The following is a 17,584-nucleotide window of genomic DNA, read 5'->3' as shown; positions in this document are numbered from 1 at the left end:
AATGGAGTAAAATGATTAAACTCCTAGAAATTGCCTAAGCTTGCTTTCAGGTAATGTCTTTGGGGGAAGCTAGGAGCTGGGCTCACATTTCCTCCTGCAAAAAGCCTATGTTAATCATTGGCGATTGCTCTGCTCTGTCCAAAGGGGATAATCCTGTCTCTCTCTGAGAGACATTTGCTATGTAGAATTAGAAGTATTGTTATACCCGATTGCTGTCTTTAGAAATTCCACCCTAGGTAGATGCACACAAAGAAAACACCTATAGCTTTGATTCTTCTTTGCTAACACCTTTTTAACACTCTCAGGGACCAGGCACCAGAAATCTGGGGACAACAAAAGATGCCCATTTGCAAGCTCAGAGAAGCAGATTTGCTTTGGGCAAATCTCAATAGAACAATCTCCTCCCCAAAACAGCAGCTAACAGGAGATGGAACTCACCCTGGACTGAGCTAATATCCTGAACTAATACTAATAATTAAAAGACAATATCCAGAGGGTAACAGCAAATTGTCACCTTTTTGGGATCCAGAAAGGATGCTGATATTTTGAATAGACTCTATGGAGATCAAAGGTAGAAACAACTATAAGGAAGGAGCAGACTGAACAGAGAGCTAGCAAGCTTTGCCCACCAGCAGATCTTTGCTCAAGAGTGACCCCAGAGTTTGCTGTTCAAGCCACGGGGCTAGAGCAGGAACTCTTTCCATGGACAGGAACCGTCGGTGACCTCTGCTGCGAGTGAGCCATGTGAGTGGGCTGGTGCTCACTCCGTGTGCTGCAAGTGGGCTGGTGCTCACTGCGCTGCGAGTGAGCACCAGCCATGGTGCTCTCTCTCTCTGCTTTGCTCTGAGCATTTACCACCAGTCTACTTGACTGCTTGAAACCTGCATTGTTTCTAAGCTCCAGCAACAAAGTCCTTTGAAGCCTTCTTCGTGAACCTAGTGAGATGCCTATTCAATGCACAGCATAGCCTGCTCCCCACTTCCCTCCTCCCTACTGACTGCCATCTCTCTCCTAAGCCCTTTCTTCTTTCTCTGCTTGTCTCTAAATGTTTTATTAGGATTTGTTAGATAGCTGTAATTACTGATTGCACACACATATGTTAGCTAGGCACATTGCACTACACCTTGAATCGGAAACATGTTTTTAATTTGGATGACCTGTTTGAATTTTATCCTGATAAGCAACTTTCTATAATAAAGCCCACTGAACTTTCTGAGTGTGTCTCCCTCTATCTCTGTTTGCACACCCAGATCCTACATGGTCACCATCTCCAAGAACCAATTCAGTTTGTGTATAATGTGACTTTGCCTCTTCCCCTTTGAGCTTATACAGAGTGTGAAACCAGGTGTAGTTCGCAACACTATGGGGGTTGGGGCTATGCTAGATTGCATGAGGCCCAGCATCAAAGGAGAGTGAAAACATTTCTGGTATATGCAGCACCAGCAGCAGGACTAGTGAAGGGTACATTTGCACATAGAAATGATTCATATGGGCTCAGATCCAAAAATATACTTTAGGCAAGTGTTTTTCTTTGAACAGCAGACCATTACACCATGTTATAAACTGCTTTTGAAACTCCCCTAAGTTTCAAAGTCCTCTTGGGTAGGGATGTGCAGAACAGATTTAACAGAGAACCAGACTGTCGCAAACCGGGCCGGTTCGAGTGGTTCCATCACAACCAGTTCGAGCTGGTTTGTTGAACTGGCTGGCTGAGCTGATTGGTTCAACCAAACCAGTACCCACGGTTTGGTCCAAATTAGGTTGAGATTTGAACCAAACCGTGCCAGCCGGTCTGTGCACACCCCTACTCTTTGGCATATGTAACTACTTGTGCAGTGTATTTGATCTTAGCTCTACATGTAAAAAATAACTCTGATCGCTAGACATAACCACAGGAGTAATATTAATCAAGACCTTTTCAAATTCTATCCTGGCCTTTCCAAGATTTCCATTCAGATGCTGGAGATGCTTCTTGAAAAGCAAGAGGAGATTTCTTGGGCAGCTCTACGTTATTTGACTGGAGAAGTAGTGTATGGAGGCCGTGTATCTGATGATTGGGACCGTCGGTGCTTGCTTTGCATTCTGGACCATTTTTATAACCCTTCTGTATTAGAAGAGGATTTTGCTTATTCTAGCGACAGGGTAGGAAAAAGCAATTATATATTTTCCAGCATTTTCAACCTAATTATATAACTTTATATAGGATTGTTTTGCTCACTATTTGACTCATTCACAAGAGTATAGACATTGTTTGGCTATTAGAGAACACATAAGGCACTTGGTTTGCAAGCCAAGCCACACCTCCCATAGAATGGAAGCGGAAGTGTGGTATTTCCTCTTTCATGTACTCCAACAGTCCTTAGATTGTGGGAGATAGTATTTTCAGCGACAGGCTGGAACATAGCACATGAAACAAAATTTTGAGACACAGGGTGTGGCAGTTCTCCTTTCATGTTATTTTTTGTGCTCACACACTTGAGCACAAAAAATACCTTAATTTCATGCACAGATGGATAAAAGTTATTAAAATACTTGTACAATTAGATACATTATATTTCTCATCAACCTAATCTATTATATTAATTCTCCTGGGTGTGCCTTGGAATGTGCATCCCGGAGCCCAGCTGATTGGCTGGGTGGCAGACGCGCCTGATTGGCTGAGGCGCACCCAGGAGGATTGGTTGCCATGGCAGCGGCTCAGCCGTGGAGGCCAGAGGTGGTGGGTCTGGCCCGGCCGGGGAGGCAAGGCCCAGGAGGGGGGAAAGAAAGGGGTGGCAGAAGTGGCAGTGGGGAGGACATGTGGCTGGGTCCGGAAGCAGAGACTGGGGCAGAACGGGAAGTAGAGGTAACCGCCGGCCCCAAAGAGCACACAGGTGCTCTGTGCAGGGTCGGCTAGTTATTATAAATGCCTGGAAAATTGACATATCCAATTTCCAGACATTTCTAGAAATTAGGATGAGAAGCAATGTAATGAACCAAATTTCATCAGTTCCACAAGTACTTTCATAAGCTTCAGAGATGTATACATGAGACCCAAACCAAATGTGTGAGTGAGTGAATACAAGAACTTTAAATATGTGAAGGGGAAACCTCCACGCCCTACCTCTGCACAACCCTAGGACATCGGTCAAATGTAATTACTTCCTTCTTCCTCCTTTGTGGTCTCTGTGCAGTCACAGTTACATGTTATACTTGTTGGACTGAAATGTTTGTTTAAAGATATGAAATGTAATTAAACTTTAAATGTAATTAAATTAAACTAAAGGAGAATATTGTGAGTGCAAAACCAACAAAGAATCTCAGTTCAGTTCAGCTTATTGTTATCGTTGATCAGATAAACAGATTTCAACTCAGACCCAGATGAAAAGAATTTTAAGAATAAATAGTGATACAGATATATAAGAATACATATATAGAAGCTATAATGTAAGAGTAAAATAAGTTAAGGTTAAACAACCTGAAAACCTAGGTTAACCATTTCTAACACACCATGTGCGGATCTTAATTGCAGCCGTACAAAACCTGGCTGCCTCCTGTGAAATGTTGATGTGAATGTCAGAAAGAAGTAAATTTATTTAAAACTTATCAGAATTATTTGGATATCTAAAAACAAAGGGGTAATATATCTAAAACGTAAATCATGATAAAAAGAACAGTAGAGGAGCACGTGGCCAACTGTCTCAACATCCCCATTCCTACAAGGGCACAATCTCTTCAGATAGGGTACTCTCCTTAACATACCGCCCATTACTACTCTGCCAGTACACTTTCTCGGTTGAATCAATCAAGGAGCTTCCAATATAAGAGTCTAGCATAAAGTTTGCCAGTTATAGTGAGGAGGCTAATCAGCCTATAGTTGGCTAGATCAGTTTTGTTACCTTTCTTAAAGATCGGGATAATTATAGACAGGCCCCAATATATGCAGAGATATACATGCAGTTTGATTAATATATGTAAAACGTGGTGCTAGTACAGGAGCCCACCACACCAGATTAGATTTTATCAGTTTGATGGGAATAAAATCCTCACCAGATGCCTTCTCAGATCTATGTTGCCCAACCAGTTTATCAATCTCCCCGGAGTAACTGGAGGCCATTCTGGGATGGAAAAGTCCATGCCATCAATCATATAGGAAAAATTCAGGAGACCCATAAAGTGGGCACAAAAATGGGATTCCCATATTCCAGGTGGGATCAAGTACTAATCTTGTACTGATTTGTGGCTTATTCTCCCTCTGATTAGCAACCAAAGTCTAGAGGATTTTTTTAAAAATCTGGAAGCCTGTATCAGCAACTGCCAGGACTCTTTCATTGCCAGTATTTTCTTATGGTGAATCAGTTTCTTATACTGTGTTTTCAGATCCATCACCGATTGAGACAAAGAGTGTCGTAGCACCTTAATGACAGCTAGTTCCCAATATTTTAGCTCTTTCTCATGCTTAGAACAAGATAAAATGATAGAAGCCAAAGAACTAACCTTCAGAAGGGAGGCAAAGCTAACACAAACTCAGAAGTGAGTTTGCCAGCTTGAAGACTTTAGAGTGTTTATATGACATTGATCTGTTCTTGAAGTGTCTATCTTAAATATCAGATCCACTGGATTTCAAGTGCCTCCATTGAGGAGGTGGGGAGAGGGATCTAGTAAGATTAGATAGCTAATCTAGATTAATTGAGGCAGCCTTTTAAAAATATGTTAATTGACTATCACTTTGCACTAACACATATATTATGTAAGCAGAGAAAATAAAGCATTAATAATTGGTTTTGCAGGTATATCGACCTATCTCTGAAGCAGATACTTTACAAGACTGTAGAGCCTATCTACGATCTCTCCCAGACACCGATTCTCCAGAACTTTTTGGAATGCATTACTGTGCTGAAAAAGCATTCTTAATATCGGAAGCACAAAAAGTCATTGATTCAATTATAAGTACTCAGCCAACGTTCAGTACAGACACCCTCATCACCAGGTCACTGTTCAGAGTTTTCTTCTTTTCTAGAATATGGACATATTACACAGCACACAGTTAAGCATGCTTAAGCCCACTGATTTCCCAAATAATAAATATCTTGAAACAGGGGAATTGCCTCTCTTTTACATTCCTCCCCAACCCATCTAATGGTAATTTCTTGATGTTTCTATTTATCTCTTGCTGTTCTGTCACCCCAGCCCATTCATGTTCTTGAACTCTCAGTTTTCTCAGCTTTGACAGAGACACACAAAGCCTTTGTGGTCCTTAGGTGAACAAGTGGCAACCAATGAGCCCTATGCAAGCCTGTGGGAGCTAGTGTGTGCTCATAGGCTTTTGCTGGATCTCTGAAACTCTTCATCTTTTAAAAAAGAATTAAAACATAAGCCAGTTGGTGTTGTGCTCCAAACTGATGTACATTGTTTGTAGTTGGTTACAGTGAATGTCCAACTGTAGACATTCCCATGTGCATGCCAACAATCCCAAACACATTTTGTGAACCCCCCCAAAAAAACTCTAAATGAGATACATCACTAAATGTTAACGATCACTTAAATGTGATTGTCAGCATTCATTTTGATATGTCTGAAAAGTAAGGCGGAAATGTATTTTCAGGCATTCACAAAATTTATGTGGGATTGCTAGCATTTACATGAGTATGTCAATATTCACCATATTTGGGACATTTGCTTTACAAATCAGGTAGACAAACCACACTCATAATTTAGGGCTATCCCTTTGATAAGAAACAATGAACAGCATGCTGTCAATCAAAAATTGATAAATTTTGCATTCATAATTTTAGCTCTAAGATCAGGGGCACAGCAAAATTGAAGATAACTCTGGGACCTCGCCAGCCTTAAAAATGGGTCCCCTCACTAGTCTCACCCCTGATGCTGATGTGTCCATGTCAAGGAGCACAGCTGGCATCAGGGCACAGATGTGCTGCCATATGTCCTCTTCCAACCAGTGAGCACTTTGTTGTGTTGTGGTTCTGAGACCTCCAGTTGCTGCATTGGTGTCAAGGGGCATGGCGGGCATCAGGGCATGGATGTAATGCCCATCAATGTCTTCCAGCCAGCAATCACTTTGTTTTCCAGCTGGGTGCTTCCGTTCTCTCCCTTGTGAGCAAGGAAGTCAGTGAACAGAGTGCTTGCTGGCTGGGAAAGGCCAATGGGTAGCATGTCCATGTCCTAATGCTAGCCACATCCCTTGTGCTGATGTCCGAAGCACACTGGCAAATTGGCATGAAGGGCTGTTGCAGGCATTGGACATTGATGTGCTGCCTGCCTCTCCTAGCCGCTGAGCATTTTGTTCACTGGTTGAAGGTGAGAGGGTGATCAGTGGGGGAACAAAGTGGGGCCTCTGGACACCAGGAGCCTAGGAACATGTCTCCCCTGTTCAATAGTAGCTACACCCTTCTAATATATTTGTTTTTCTTCCTAGTGGTGGAAAGAGTCAAGATGAAATAGTACTGGAAATAGCATCTGATATTCTAATAAGACTACCATTGACTGTAGAAGATTCAGGAGTGGCTCCTAGTAGTGAAGGTTCATCCAGAGAAAAAATTACACTTGCAAGCTTCAAATCAGGCCCTGTTTGGGCAGCTCTCCTGAAAGCTTCAAAAGGTCAGTTATGTAGTTCACATAAGGTTCATAGTATTTTTATAATTTCTAGAAAGATGAAAAACCAAAATATATGACTTATTCTGACCCATTAATTGTTATTGTGGCTATATGATGAAGAATAAATTCAATAATAAAATCAATCAATCAATAATAAAAAATGTTAAGATTTCTAAATGGTTATACTGTTAAATGTTCGCCATGTGTGTGGAAATACACTCAATAGCAGCTTGATGCTGAGTTTTTAGCCCCTGGGATCCAGGCATGGGTGCAGCAACACGTTATTGTACCACTACCACCACCCAAATAACTTGGACCTAAAAGCCTAAGAATCCGTTTAGAAGACTGGGGCCCTCATGTGAGCACCTCAGAAGGGTGCAGGGATGTTGTACAGTTCTGTATAAAGGTGCCATATGTGTGAAGTAGCATCTCTAACGTGATCCAGTTATACAAATCAAATGCCTATTTCCCCCCTCACTTTTGTCATAGGACAAAGTAAATATCCTATGAGCTAATTCAAATGAATATTTGTTTTTTAAAAAGAGAGAGAATGAATAACTCTGCTGTACATAAGGGTTGACCTAAACAATGTTTATACTTGAGGCACAAGATTCAGATGATATTTCCTCTCCAAGTAAATATACAACAATAAATCACTGACAATTTTCTACCCTTTAATGGCGCCCAGAATCTACAGCCTGAAAAAGCCGACTTTCTCTGCTTAACTGTCTGAGTTAAAAGCTCTGGGTGCTTTCCAGATTATCCACTCAACAGCAGTAAAATGCTTTGGCATTGGGCAGAGCACATTGAACCTGTAAATAAAGGCTGTTGCGCAAAGCCACCAGCAGGGGGAGCAGTCTTGTGAAAACTCCACAACGGGGAAATACAGCTATTTATTTGCACCACACATGCGATGTTATAAGACTGTAACGTGGCAAAAAAAAATCTGAAGTAAGGCATCAGAAATGTGAACTGTACCTTGCTGTCAGCTCAGGGACTGCGGTGTCACAACACAGGAACTACAGGAGCACACTTTGCAGATCTGTAGTGACACTGTGGTAAGGGATGATCTGGAAAGCACCCTGGAGTAGCTACCAGTGAATATGTTCTTTTTTTCCACCTTAGGTCATGGTCCTATCCATTCAACTTTGTTAACTGTCTTACATCAAGAGATTGACCAATATAATAATTTATTGTCCAGAATAATTCAGTCATTACATGCACTTCAACAAGGTACCAAAGGTGAGATTATCTTCACCACAGGAATGGAAGAGCTTTATAACTCACTACTGAAAGCCAAAGTGCCTGATCAGTGGCAGGTAAGTGAACACTTTCTCACTTTTTTCCTGCAGATCACAACATACATGTTATATATTTTGAAGTTGGCAATGTTTTTTTGCTTACTTTGGTGCCTCAGAACATAAATATATATATTGCAGGCTTCTCTATTAGAAAAACATGTAGAAGAAAACAGTTCACTTTCAGAAGGGATCCAAGAGAAGCACTTGTAATGTTCTGGTCCTTATCTTTATGATTGTGCATAATCATTTTTCTAGGACATCCTGAGCACTTTACTGTAGTTAATAAACAGTGAATTGTTTTAAGAAAACCCCTACCATGAAAAAAATCTACTCTGAACATGCAAAATCTGGCCTTTTTTCTAAATGCAGAATTCTCAGCCACCTTTTCATTCTCGGCCACTACTTTGCAGATTTTGGTAATGGTTAATTTAGCACATTCTAAAGTCTATGTTGTGACCTTTGAAAATTTAAAGGGCATTGTAAATGATGTTAACAAATAAGCAGCAAGCATCCTCATTTAGAAGTGATGTAGAGCATAGCTATGTAAATAACTTTTCATAGAATGCAAAACTGAATTCTTAAATTGAAGCTTTCTGTCTTATGCTATCCATAGCCAGTTCATGACTGATAGTTCCTTGCTTGGCTGCTAGGAAGTCACATCTCCCCATAAAGAATGGTGTAAATTTGCCTAATTTATACAGGTCATTCTTGTCACGGAAGCAGGGGGATTAGCAGAATATGTACTGCCCTGGATACAAGCTACTGAACTCTTGTACTGGTCCCAAGAAGCTTCATCTATGTCCTAGTTGCTTGCAGGGCCCTGCATTATTCATGGTCATTCAAGATAAAGGCTTGCATCCAGTCCTTCTCTTAAGAAACATCTTGCAAGCTGTGCAGTTGAATGAAAGTGTCCAGGGTCTAATGTATATCCAATTAAAGCAAAAACCCTTTGGCTAACAATGTCACTGATGGGTGTGGAAATTCCAACTGGACTGCAAAAAGCAAGGGAATTTGATGTCCCATGATGTTTATCCCATGGGGGGTATGAGACCTGTTGTTCAGCCTGAGATATTGTAGTTGCTTACAAAATCAACCATGGAAACACAAGTTGGCTAGGTTGTCCATGCTCCAATCTACTACCTGCATAGGCCAATGGCAAAAGCAAAAGCTGGGGCATTTAGTAACATATAACCATAGAACCCAATGAGAGCAACATTCTTAAGTTGTAGAAATTCAAAACATATTTATTTTGACAAACCAATGAAAGGCTCTTGTAGGGAAGACAGACTATCAAAAGACACCTTTCCAAAAGAAATTGAGTCAGTATGGGCTTCACTATTAGTTAGCAAATCTCCAGTTGTAAATATAGGAGGTGGGGGAGTTTCATGCTTGCTTTTCAACTTCTGCTCTTCATAACTTAGCCATTTTCCCACAAATTTATTTTAAAAAACTGGCACACATGTTCAGCAGGCAATTCTGAAATTTAACATACCTGTTCTAGCATGATTAGTGCAAAAGGAAAGCTTTGAGAAACCACAGGAGGTCAGGTAAAATAACATGATAGAATGCTATTTTATCTCGCCACCATAATACACAGGCAGTCCCATCCCTGCATGATCATGCTATAATACTTCCCTCCTTTTTGCTAGATGGGCATGCCACTTGTAAACTGCCTACTTAGAAAGAGCAGACAACGATTTCCCCTGTTTTGGAAGAACAGTTGAGAAATTATTTTGTTCTTACTTAAAAACAACAACATCATAAAATTGTGTTTTCTCTGCCATTACAAAACAGCAACATTCCTATAACTCATGTAAATCTCTGGCATCCTGGATTGATGACCTGATTATACGAGTGAATTTCTTTGCTATGTGGGCAAGTCAAGTTATCACCTGTATGCAGTCAAGGTAAAATGCAAAATACTGAAACAATAAAAAAAAAACTAGGAAAGTATATAAATATTAGGAATTTGATTTAGAAAGAGTAGACTTAAAATGCCAAGGCTAATACAGTAGTTCTGAATAGCAATGTTTGCCATAGTTACTGTTGAAAGCCAGCTGAAGAACATGAACATTACGTATTCTATGTAGGCAAACTGTTCTTTTGAATCTAGTATATAATTTTTTTAATAATTTAAATGTTTATTAGAATTGGTGTTTCCTCTTTACAGACATGAAGGCATTCTTGATCTTTCAGGGATTGCCCCTTCCATCTGAATGGGAGGTTGGCCTATCTTGCTATTTGACTTATCTGCTGAGTAGGGGCTTCATTTTTGACCTTCCAAGCCAGATCTATCTCGTGACAGAGAAGCAGGAGCTTATCTAAACAAATTCTTTCTCTTGATTTTCCATTTCCTCCCTCTCCTTTTGACTCCTCTCTCTTGCACCCCTGCTCAACATACCTTGGTTAAGGAAGGCAGCTTTACAGGCAAGACAAGGGCAGCTTAGTTTTATCTTTCTAGTGATCAAATGAAACTTCCAGGTGAGCTGTACCCACCCACCCCCACCCGCCCCACAAGTGCACACACATAGCCTTCCAGCTACACCTTCTTTGGGCTAGTTTGTGGCAGTAGCTCCATTCTTTGGCAGGAACATAGTGCTACTGGGGGTGGACCTACAATTGAGCAAACTTGTGCAATGAACATGGGCCACCACTAGGGGTAGCTGCACCTGAATTTCCAACTTAAATCATAATTTCCTCATTGGGATCAAGGGGAAACTCAAAAATCAATGAGCAGACCAATCTTTGAATGTTCACACATTTAAAACTCCCATTGTGTGCTAGCACCACATGAGTTTTGAGAACTTTCTGCCCACCCATTCTGGTTTTATAACATGGGGTGCAAAAAATGGGAGTAATGCTTCTTTTATATGATAGCCAGGGGCAGTTTCCTCCAAATAAGTCTTGAATGATGGACAGACTGTGGGAATCAGTCCCAGAACATTTTGTAACCTTCTGCCATGAAACAAAGCAGCTATGATACTTTTAACCACTTTTTGAAACTTAAAAAAAAAATCATTAAAAATCAGAGTGAATCAATATCCTTGAAAGTGCACATGCTTAATGCTATCGTCACATTATAGAATTGGTGTTTATTTTAATTTAACAGCACATGAAATTTCAGATCTTTCTACCCAGCTGTTTGGGAATTGTTGATCTTTTTGTGCTTTCCATTGATCCCTATGGGGAAATTTCCAGTGGGGCCCATGTTCAATTCTTGTACACATGCTCCTTCAGAGCTTGCTGCGCCACTGAGGGCTGCTCCATGAGTCATGCACCCACAGCACCTTTCACCTCTTAACTTTTCCTCTGAGGACAGACTAACAGGGGACATGTAAAGAAGTAGGCAGGACCACCTGGGATTATCCCTCTCAACATTGTTCTTTTCACTTCCTTTTTTGAAAGCATCTTTCAGGTTTGCATTGTTTAGCTACACTAGAATCGTTTTTCTTCTTGCTACAGTTTAGACGAAGAGGTTTCTGATTCTTCCAGTCCATTTTGGGAGGTCAGAAGCCATTCCTCAGTGGAGAAGTCAGTTAGCAAACTTGCTAACTGACTACTGGGAGATGCAAGGCCAAATTTCTTGCCAACAGCAGTATTTTGGTGTTCAGTAACTTTCTAGCCCACCCAGGGTCCCTCCCCAGCCTCTTGGCACAGTTAGGTCATTAGCACAGGCAGCGTTGGGAGACACACCTCCAGGTCTAAATGCCAAAAGACTATAAAGGGTGTACAAATAGCTCTTTTTGGAGTAGCCAGCTGATAGACTATTAAAAACTGTCTCAGACAGGAATACTCCTGTTCAGTGAAAATAACTTGAGCGCATCAGCAGAAATGAGCAAACATACAGCCATTTCTCCCTTGTTACTGTAGGTAGATGAAGCGACTGGCAAGATAAAGGAGGAGAGCTCAATTGTAAATAAAAGATTTGCACTTTGCACATGAGACACCAGTTTCGATAAAGTCATCAAACATAGAAACATTCCATCATATACACAACCTTCTTTGTCTCGTTCATTATTCTGTACAGCAACAGAATGCACACCTGCACTGATTCGTTTTGCCTAGTAACTAGCTGACCCCACACAGAGCAGAAAGAGATAAGTTTATTCGGTCATTGACTAGCAAACGCACAGTGCATTTGGGTGCTCTTTGGGGCCGGCGGTTCCCCATTCACCCCCACCTTCTGCCACAGTCTCTCCTATCCTTCCCTGAATTTCCTGCCCAGCCTGCTAGCACGCTTTCCTTCCCCACTGGCCGGGCACAGTGTGGCTCTGGCGCCCACCTGGGCTCCTCTCAGGCGCAGCTCCGCTGCCCGCCTCCTCTCACCCCAGACGGGCCTCCGCTGCCCCTTGCCGCCCTCCGCCTCTTCCTGACGGCCCAGCCACCGCCTCAACATGACCAGCCCAGACCCCCCACCACCACTTCCTCACCGCAGCTGGCCGGGCTCCTCTCAGGCGTGACTCCGCTGCCCACCTCCTCTCACCCCGCCGGGCCTCCGCTGCTCTCCGCCTCTTCCTGGCAGCCAAGCTGCTGCTTCACCATGGCTGGCCTGGACCCACCGCTGCCGCTTCCTAACTGCGGCTGGCCCGGGCCGGGCCCAGCTACCTCTCCTCACCACCACTGCAGCTGCCTCCCCCTCCTCGCCACCGCCTCCCCTTCCTCGCTGCCGCCGCCTCCCTCTCCTCACTGGCACTGCTTCCCCTCCTCGCCACCGCCTCCATGCCACCTGTTCCCCCCACACTTTCTTCCCCCCCACTCCCGGCGACTGGGCCTGGGCCTGCCTCCGCTGCCGCATTTCCACCCGCCAAACATCCCCATGCTTCCCCACATCCCCACACATTTCCGGTTGGCTTGGTGAAATAATTATATTGATGATCACTATTGTCTTGCCTCAATTTCCCTGCCTCCAGGGAAAGATAGCCTCTTGATTACCCTGATACTGCCCCAGGGTATGATTTTGTGTATATCTGCCTTTGGCAGGCCATATGTTTATAATGTGTTTCCTGAGGAATTTCATACAGTCAGCTACAGCTGCTGCTTCTTGCTGCTTTTTCCCTTCCTTATTCTGCCTTGCACCCCGTTCCTGGAGGAGTACCAGACCTAACTTTGTGCACCAAACATACACTAGGAAGGATAGGTAAAACTTCCAACTCAGCTATCTCTCTCTGGACTCCTTAGGACCTCTTCTTCCTTACCTCCCTCTCTGCTCTTCCGTACCATGCACTTTTATTAAGATTTCTAAATAAGCACTCCTTTACATTTTGTGAAACACAATCGTAAAATTCATAACCAAACTCCTTTTTCTTTCTGTAACTCCCCAATTTTGCCTTACTAAAGCTTGGAATCATAATCCAGGCTTTCTCATCCTTTGAACTTTTCTACAATACCTTACTTACTTAAATTAATGCTGTGTCAGGACTGCACTTCAGTTTGACAGAGGCGTAACTATAGGGGGGCAGGGGGGGCACGTGCCCCGGGCGCCATCTTTTCTGGTCACGGGGCGGGGGGGGCGCCGCCATGACCAAATTTTTTAAATTTTTTTTTAAAAAATTTGTTAATACAAATGTTTCCTGCTCAGTGCAGCAGTGCTGCAGCAGTCAAGGGAGCGCGTCGGTGCCCCCTTCCCCACGAGCGGTCCCTTCCGCGCCGCCTGCGCCCCCCCCCATTGCTTTGCTGGTGCCTAGCGGCCAGTCAGTGGCCTGGCTTGGCGGCGGCGGCGGCGGCGGGTGCTTGTGAGGAAAAACCTGGGGGGGGGGGGCGGTGGGGGGGCGCCATTTCAGTGCTTGCCCCGGGCGCCGTTTTCCCTAGTTACACCTCTGCAGTTTGAATTAGTTTCCCTACTTAAACCCAAACGTATAGTTGAAGTGTCTAACCAAGTGCTTTTGTGCAGTTCTGGTAACAAATCTCTGTAGGGTCAGGAATGAGTCCTCTGTCTATCTCTGAAGGACTGAGGCTTTTCTGCCTGTCCAGAGAACAGAAATTTACTGTAAGACATTCCCTATTTTCACCATTGAAATGTATCTGGCAAGTACCAGATTTTGTGTGTGTATTTTTATGAACTCAGTTCTTTGGATATACATGTATTCTTGTTGTGATTATACCTTTGGCCAATACCAATAATAACTATTTATATTATTGACTCATTCGTTTTGGCCATTAAAAATGAGAAAATGTCAATATTCAAGAGTGAGTTGGCTGTTTAGAAATCTAATATTCTTAAGGATTCATTATGTTTTAAATAGGTATAATTATTTGGTGATGCAGCAGAGGCAAACCAGAATGGTGCTTCAGACTAGTGAAGATGCTGACTTCTTCAGTGACTATAATCAGGGACATCCCAAATGCTTTTGGCTTCCAGGTTTCTTTTTTCCGCAAGGTACAGAATTTCATAGGCAATTATTTTTTCTATAACCCATTTATTCTTAAATGTTCCTCAATAAGTTTTTTATTGTGCTTGAAATGGCTGGTAATGTTTCGCTGTTGTATTTACTTTTACTTCCCTTATACTAAATATTATAGGGAAAGCAGACACATGTAGGGAGTTATACTAAGGAGTTAAACAGCCATTGTTTAAATGTGGTCTAGAAACTGTGCTGTATTTATGTATGCTGGGGTAAGCGATTTGTACATGTTTTGCTAGTATGACTGCTTTGCACCTAACAGTCAAGGGAGTCTCAAAAGCAGTGTGTGATGAAGAATGAGGGTCTTCTGTTTTATAAACTGTCGAAAGGCCTGTGTCAGCATACAAACTCAGTAGTAGAACACATGCATTGCATGCAGAGATGTCCACTTTAAAATATCTCAGATGGTGGGGCAGGGAAAGGGCTAACTACATGTGACACACATGCACACACTACTTGAATTTGAAGCCCATAGAAGAAAAGCAGCTGCAGGCAAGAAAAAGTTCCATCTGCTGCTTTTCTCTTCCTAATACCCAGAATGTTGGGGGGCAATATGCTAAAATCATTGTAAACCGCTTAGAGAGCTTCCAGCTATAGAGCGGTATATAAATGTAAGTGCTAATAATTTCAGTTTCTCAAAGCTTTCTTGCTTGATAGAACTATATGCATTTGCACTTCACATGTAGTTAATCCTTGAGACAATACTGGGTTGATGGACAATGGTCTGACTCAGTGGGCAGGTTCAGATGTCACACAGAACCTCTGTTACCACCAAACTCCACACGATGTCCCTCAGCCTCATGTGCTCTTCTCTGCATCCCTGCACAAGCACCTACTTCCTTTCTAGGCTAGGAAAAGCCAAGATTGGTCATGACGTCCAAACCCACCAGTCTCGGCTTATTCTAACCTTCTTGCTTCAGATAATCCATGATCTGAACCCAAGGGTTGAAGTGAAGTTCAGATCTTGGGTTCTTTGAAGCAAGTAGGTGAGAATGAGCTGAGATTGATGGTTTTGAATGTCATGATCAATCTTGACTTTTCCTAACTTAGGAAGGTAGATGCTCAATGGGGATGGGTGGGGAGCATGTGCTCCTGAGACTGAGGGATGTCTCATGGAGCTCAGCACTAACAGAGGTTAACCTGAACCTGCCCAGTATTTAAAAAGAGACATCTTTTACAGTGGTAATGATCTTATATCTAGCTCTGAGAACTTTGGTTGAAGAGCGGCATATCAACTTAAAATTATTTTATTAGTTGCCAGTCTTGCTTGAAATCTAATGTAGTCAAATTAGAAATTTCTATTAAAGTAAATCACTGTTCACAGATGCTTTGAGATGCCATAAAAACCAGGTCTAGTTAACCATTATTTCAGCAAATGCATAGGCTGCAACTAAGATGGCCCATTTATTGCAATGTGACTAGCTGGATCTGAGGCACTGCTTCTTAATATATATGGTGTATCTGGTTGGCTGTGGGAAATTGCCCCAGCCTCCAGATTTTTCCACAGCAACTGTCCAGCGCTTATTGATTTGGCTAACTTTGGTGATTTTGTGATATCTAAAATTATTCAAAAATAACCTGGACATGTACATGCTCTTCGTGAGAAATGTAATCTGTGTCTGCCTCAAGAGAGTTCAAATCTGAATTAAAGCATTTTTTCCCCAAGGCTGATTTGCCACAGATTGTCATATTTTGGATAAGCTGGCCTAAATTCATCATTTTTGCATTCCCCAACCTGGAGGTGATTGTAGGGTACCATACCCATCTCTTCTTTTGGTCACTTAGATTATTATATGTTGCATGCCAATTTGGTATATGCACACACATATCTAGGCTGCAGGTGGAACTAGACATTAAATGAGACATGCGGTTTCCAGGAAAAGGGTAGCATCATGTCTCTTTCACTACTTCTTCCTCTAACATCTAGCAAGTAAAAATTTCATCATTGAACTTTAGTTCCCTACTTCACTGACTTCTGCTTATGGCCATGGGGAGACCTAAAATGCAATTTCATATCATCCTTTTAGTTACTAGACATTGAGGCTATTCTCATGAGCAGCCTAACCCAGGTTAGGGAGACCAGTCTGGACTAAGCTGCTGATGTGGAACACTGGGATTGCTCCTGATCCTGGTGCTCCTGCCCCACCTAACCCTACTTTTTAGCCAGGGTTAAGGGCGTGAGCCAGGGTTAACCCCTGTGCCAGGCTCGTGTGTGTATGTTTGGGCTGCATGCAGCCTGAGCATACACCAAGCCGGGCAGCAAGAGTGCCCAGCTGAGGGAGCAGGGCTGTCAGGGCATGGCAAGCAGGGTGACCACCACAGGCTCTCCTCTTTTAACCCCCGTTAAAATTAACTGAAAGGGGGCCCTGCACTGGCTGATTTGCCCCAGGCCCTGCACCCCACCAGGTCTCTCTAAGGACAGCCCTGGGAGGGAGGATTCCTCAATGAACTGCGTTCCTGGCACAGTGCATTGAAAGATGCTTGAGGATTTCTTCCTCCATCTCCTTGCTCTGCTATCTGCTGTGGTGCCGCTCATGTACCGCATCGAGCAGCAGAGCCATGTGAGCAACTTCAATGTGTTGGGAGGCAGGCAAGAGCCCTCCCTGCCACCAGGTCAGTTAGTCATGTTCACAACCTTATTGGGTGGCATCCAGATCTTTGGCACAGCAGTGCACCATTGGCTAGAGTTCTTTTCATGAATGGAGAAAGAGTTCTGCTTGTGCGAACACAACCCTTCTTCCATTCACTGAAGCTTCTGCCAACAGTGTACTGTTAATGAGACTGCTCTGGAGTGTTGGTTATGCACCCCTGACTAACTTGTGGGCTTGTTTGGGGAATCAGCAAATCAAGAGCGAGCAGTTCACTACAGAACAAATTTGTGCAAACCTTAGCTCTTGGAAATTACTATTAAATTATAGAGTTGGTCAAATATCATCAGATTTATTTAGGGTTTTAGGGGCACAGAAAGGAAATCTTTATTAATAAGCAACAGAATATTAACTAATAAATAAAACCAATAATACTAAATTGAAGCTCACGAACTGGCATTTTAGCTTGAGGTCCAAATTAAAATCAGTTCAAGGCTGGCCAGAGAAACAGACTTAGAGAACAGCTTTAGACTTTAGAGAGGATAAGGAGGGAGTAGAAGAGTCTGGAGCAGAGGTCTGTTAGTATACCTGGATCCTTTCCAGTGGTGTGTCGGATACTTATTTATTATTTATTCGATTTTTTTGTTGTTGTTGCTCAGTTTGTGCTGAGGGACTTCTCTCTCCAGGAACAAGCAGGGGT

At 42.7% G+C, this 17,584-nt stretch overlaps 1 protein-coding gene across 13 annotated transcripts in view; it reads left to right on the top strand.

The window, feature by feature from the left end:
• The window catches only part of DNAH14 (dynein axonemal heavy chain 14), a 477,343-nt gene that overhangs the window by 445,147 nt on the left and 14,612 nt on the right, over nucleotides 1–17,584 (top strand). For 12 of the 13 annotated variants that reach the window (XM_053307834.1, XM_053307849.1, XM_053307840.1 and 9 more), the window contains 6 exons: nucleotides 1,945–2,142; nucleotides 4,770–4,969; nucleotides 6,416–6,597; nucleotides 7,720–7,913; nucleotides 9,690–9,802; nucleotides 14,138–14,271. In XM_053307834.1, the coding sequence (XP_053163809.1) occupies nucleotides 1,945–2,142; nucleotides 4,770–4,969; nucleotides 6,416–6,597; nucleotides 7,720–7,913; nucleotides 9,690–9,802; nucleotides 14,138–14,271 (1,021 nt within the window). Of the gene's footprint in view, nucleotides 1–1,944; nucleotides 2,143–4,769; nucleotides 4,970–6,415; nucleotides 6,598–7,719; nucleotides 7,914–9,689; nucleotides 9,803–14,137; nucleotides 14,272–17,584 lie in introns of those variants that run through there. The other variant, XM_053307916.1, reaches the window with a different exon arrangement.

The sequence above is a fragment of the Hemicordylus capensis genome, chromosome 1 (assembly GCF_027244095.1).
Source record: "Hemicordylus capensis ecotype Gifberg chromosome 1, rHemCap1.1.pri, whole genome shotgun sequence".
Classification (NCBI taxonomy): Eukaryota; Metazoa; Chordata; class Lepidosauria; order Squamata; family Cordylidae; genus Hemicordylus; species Hemicordylus capensis.
This window is presented reverse-complemented; position numbering and strand designations above follow the sequence as displayed.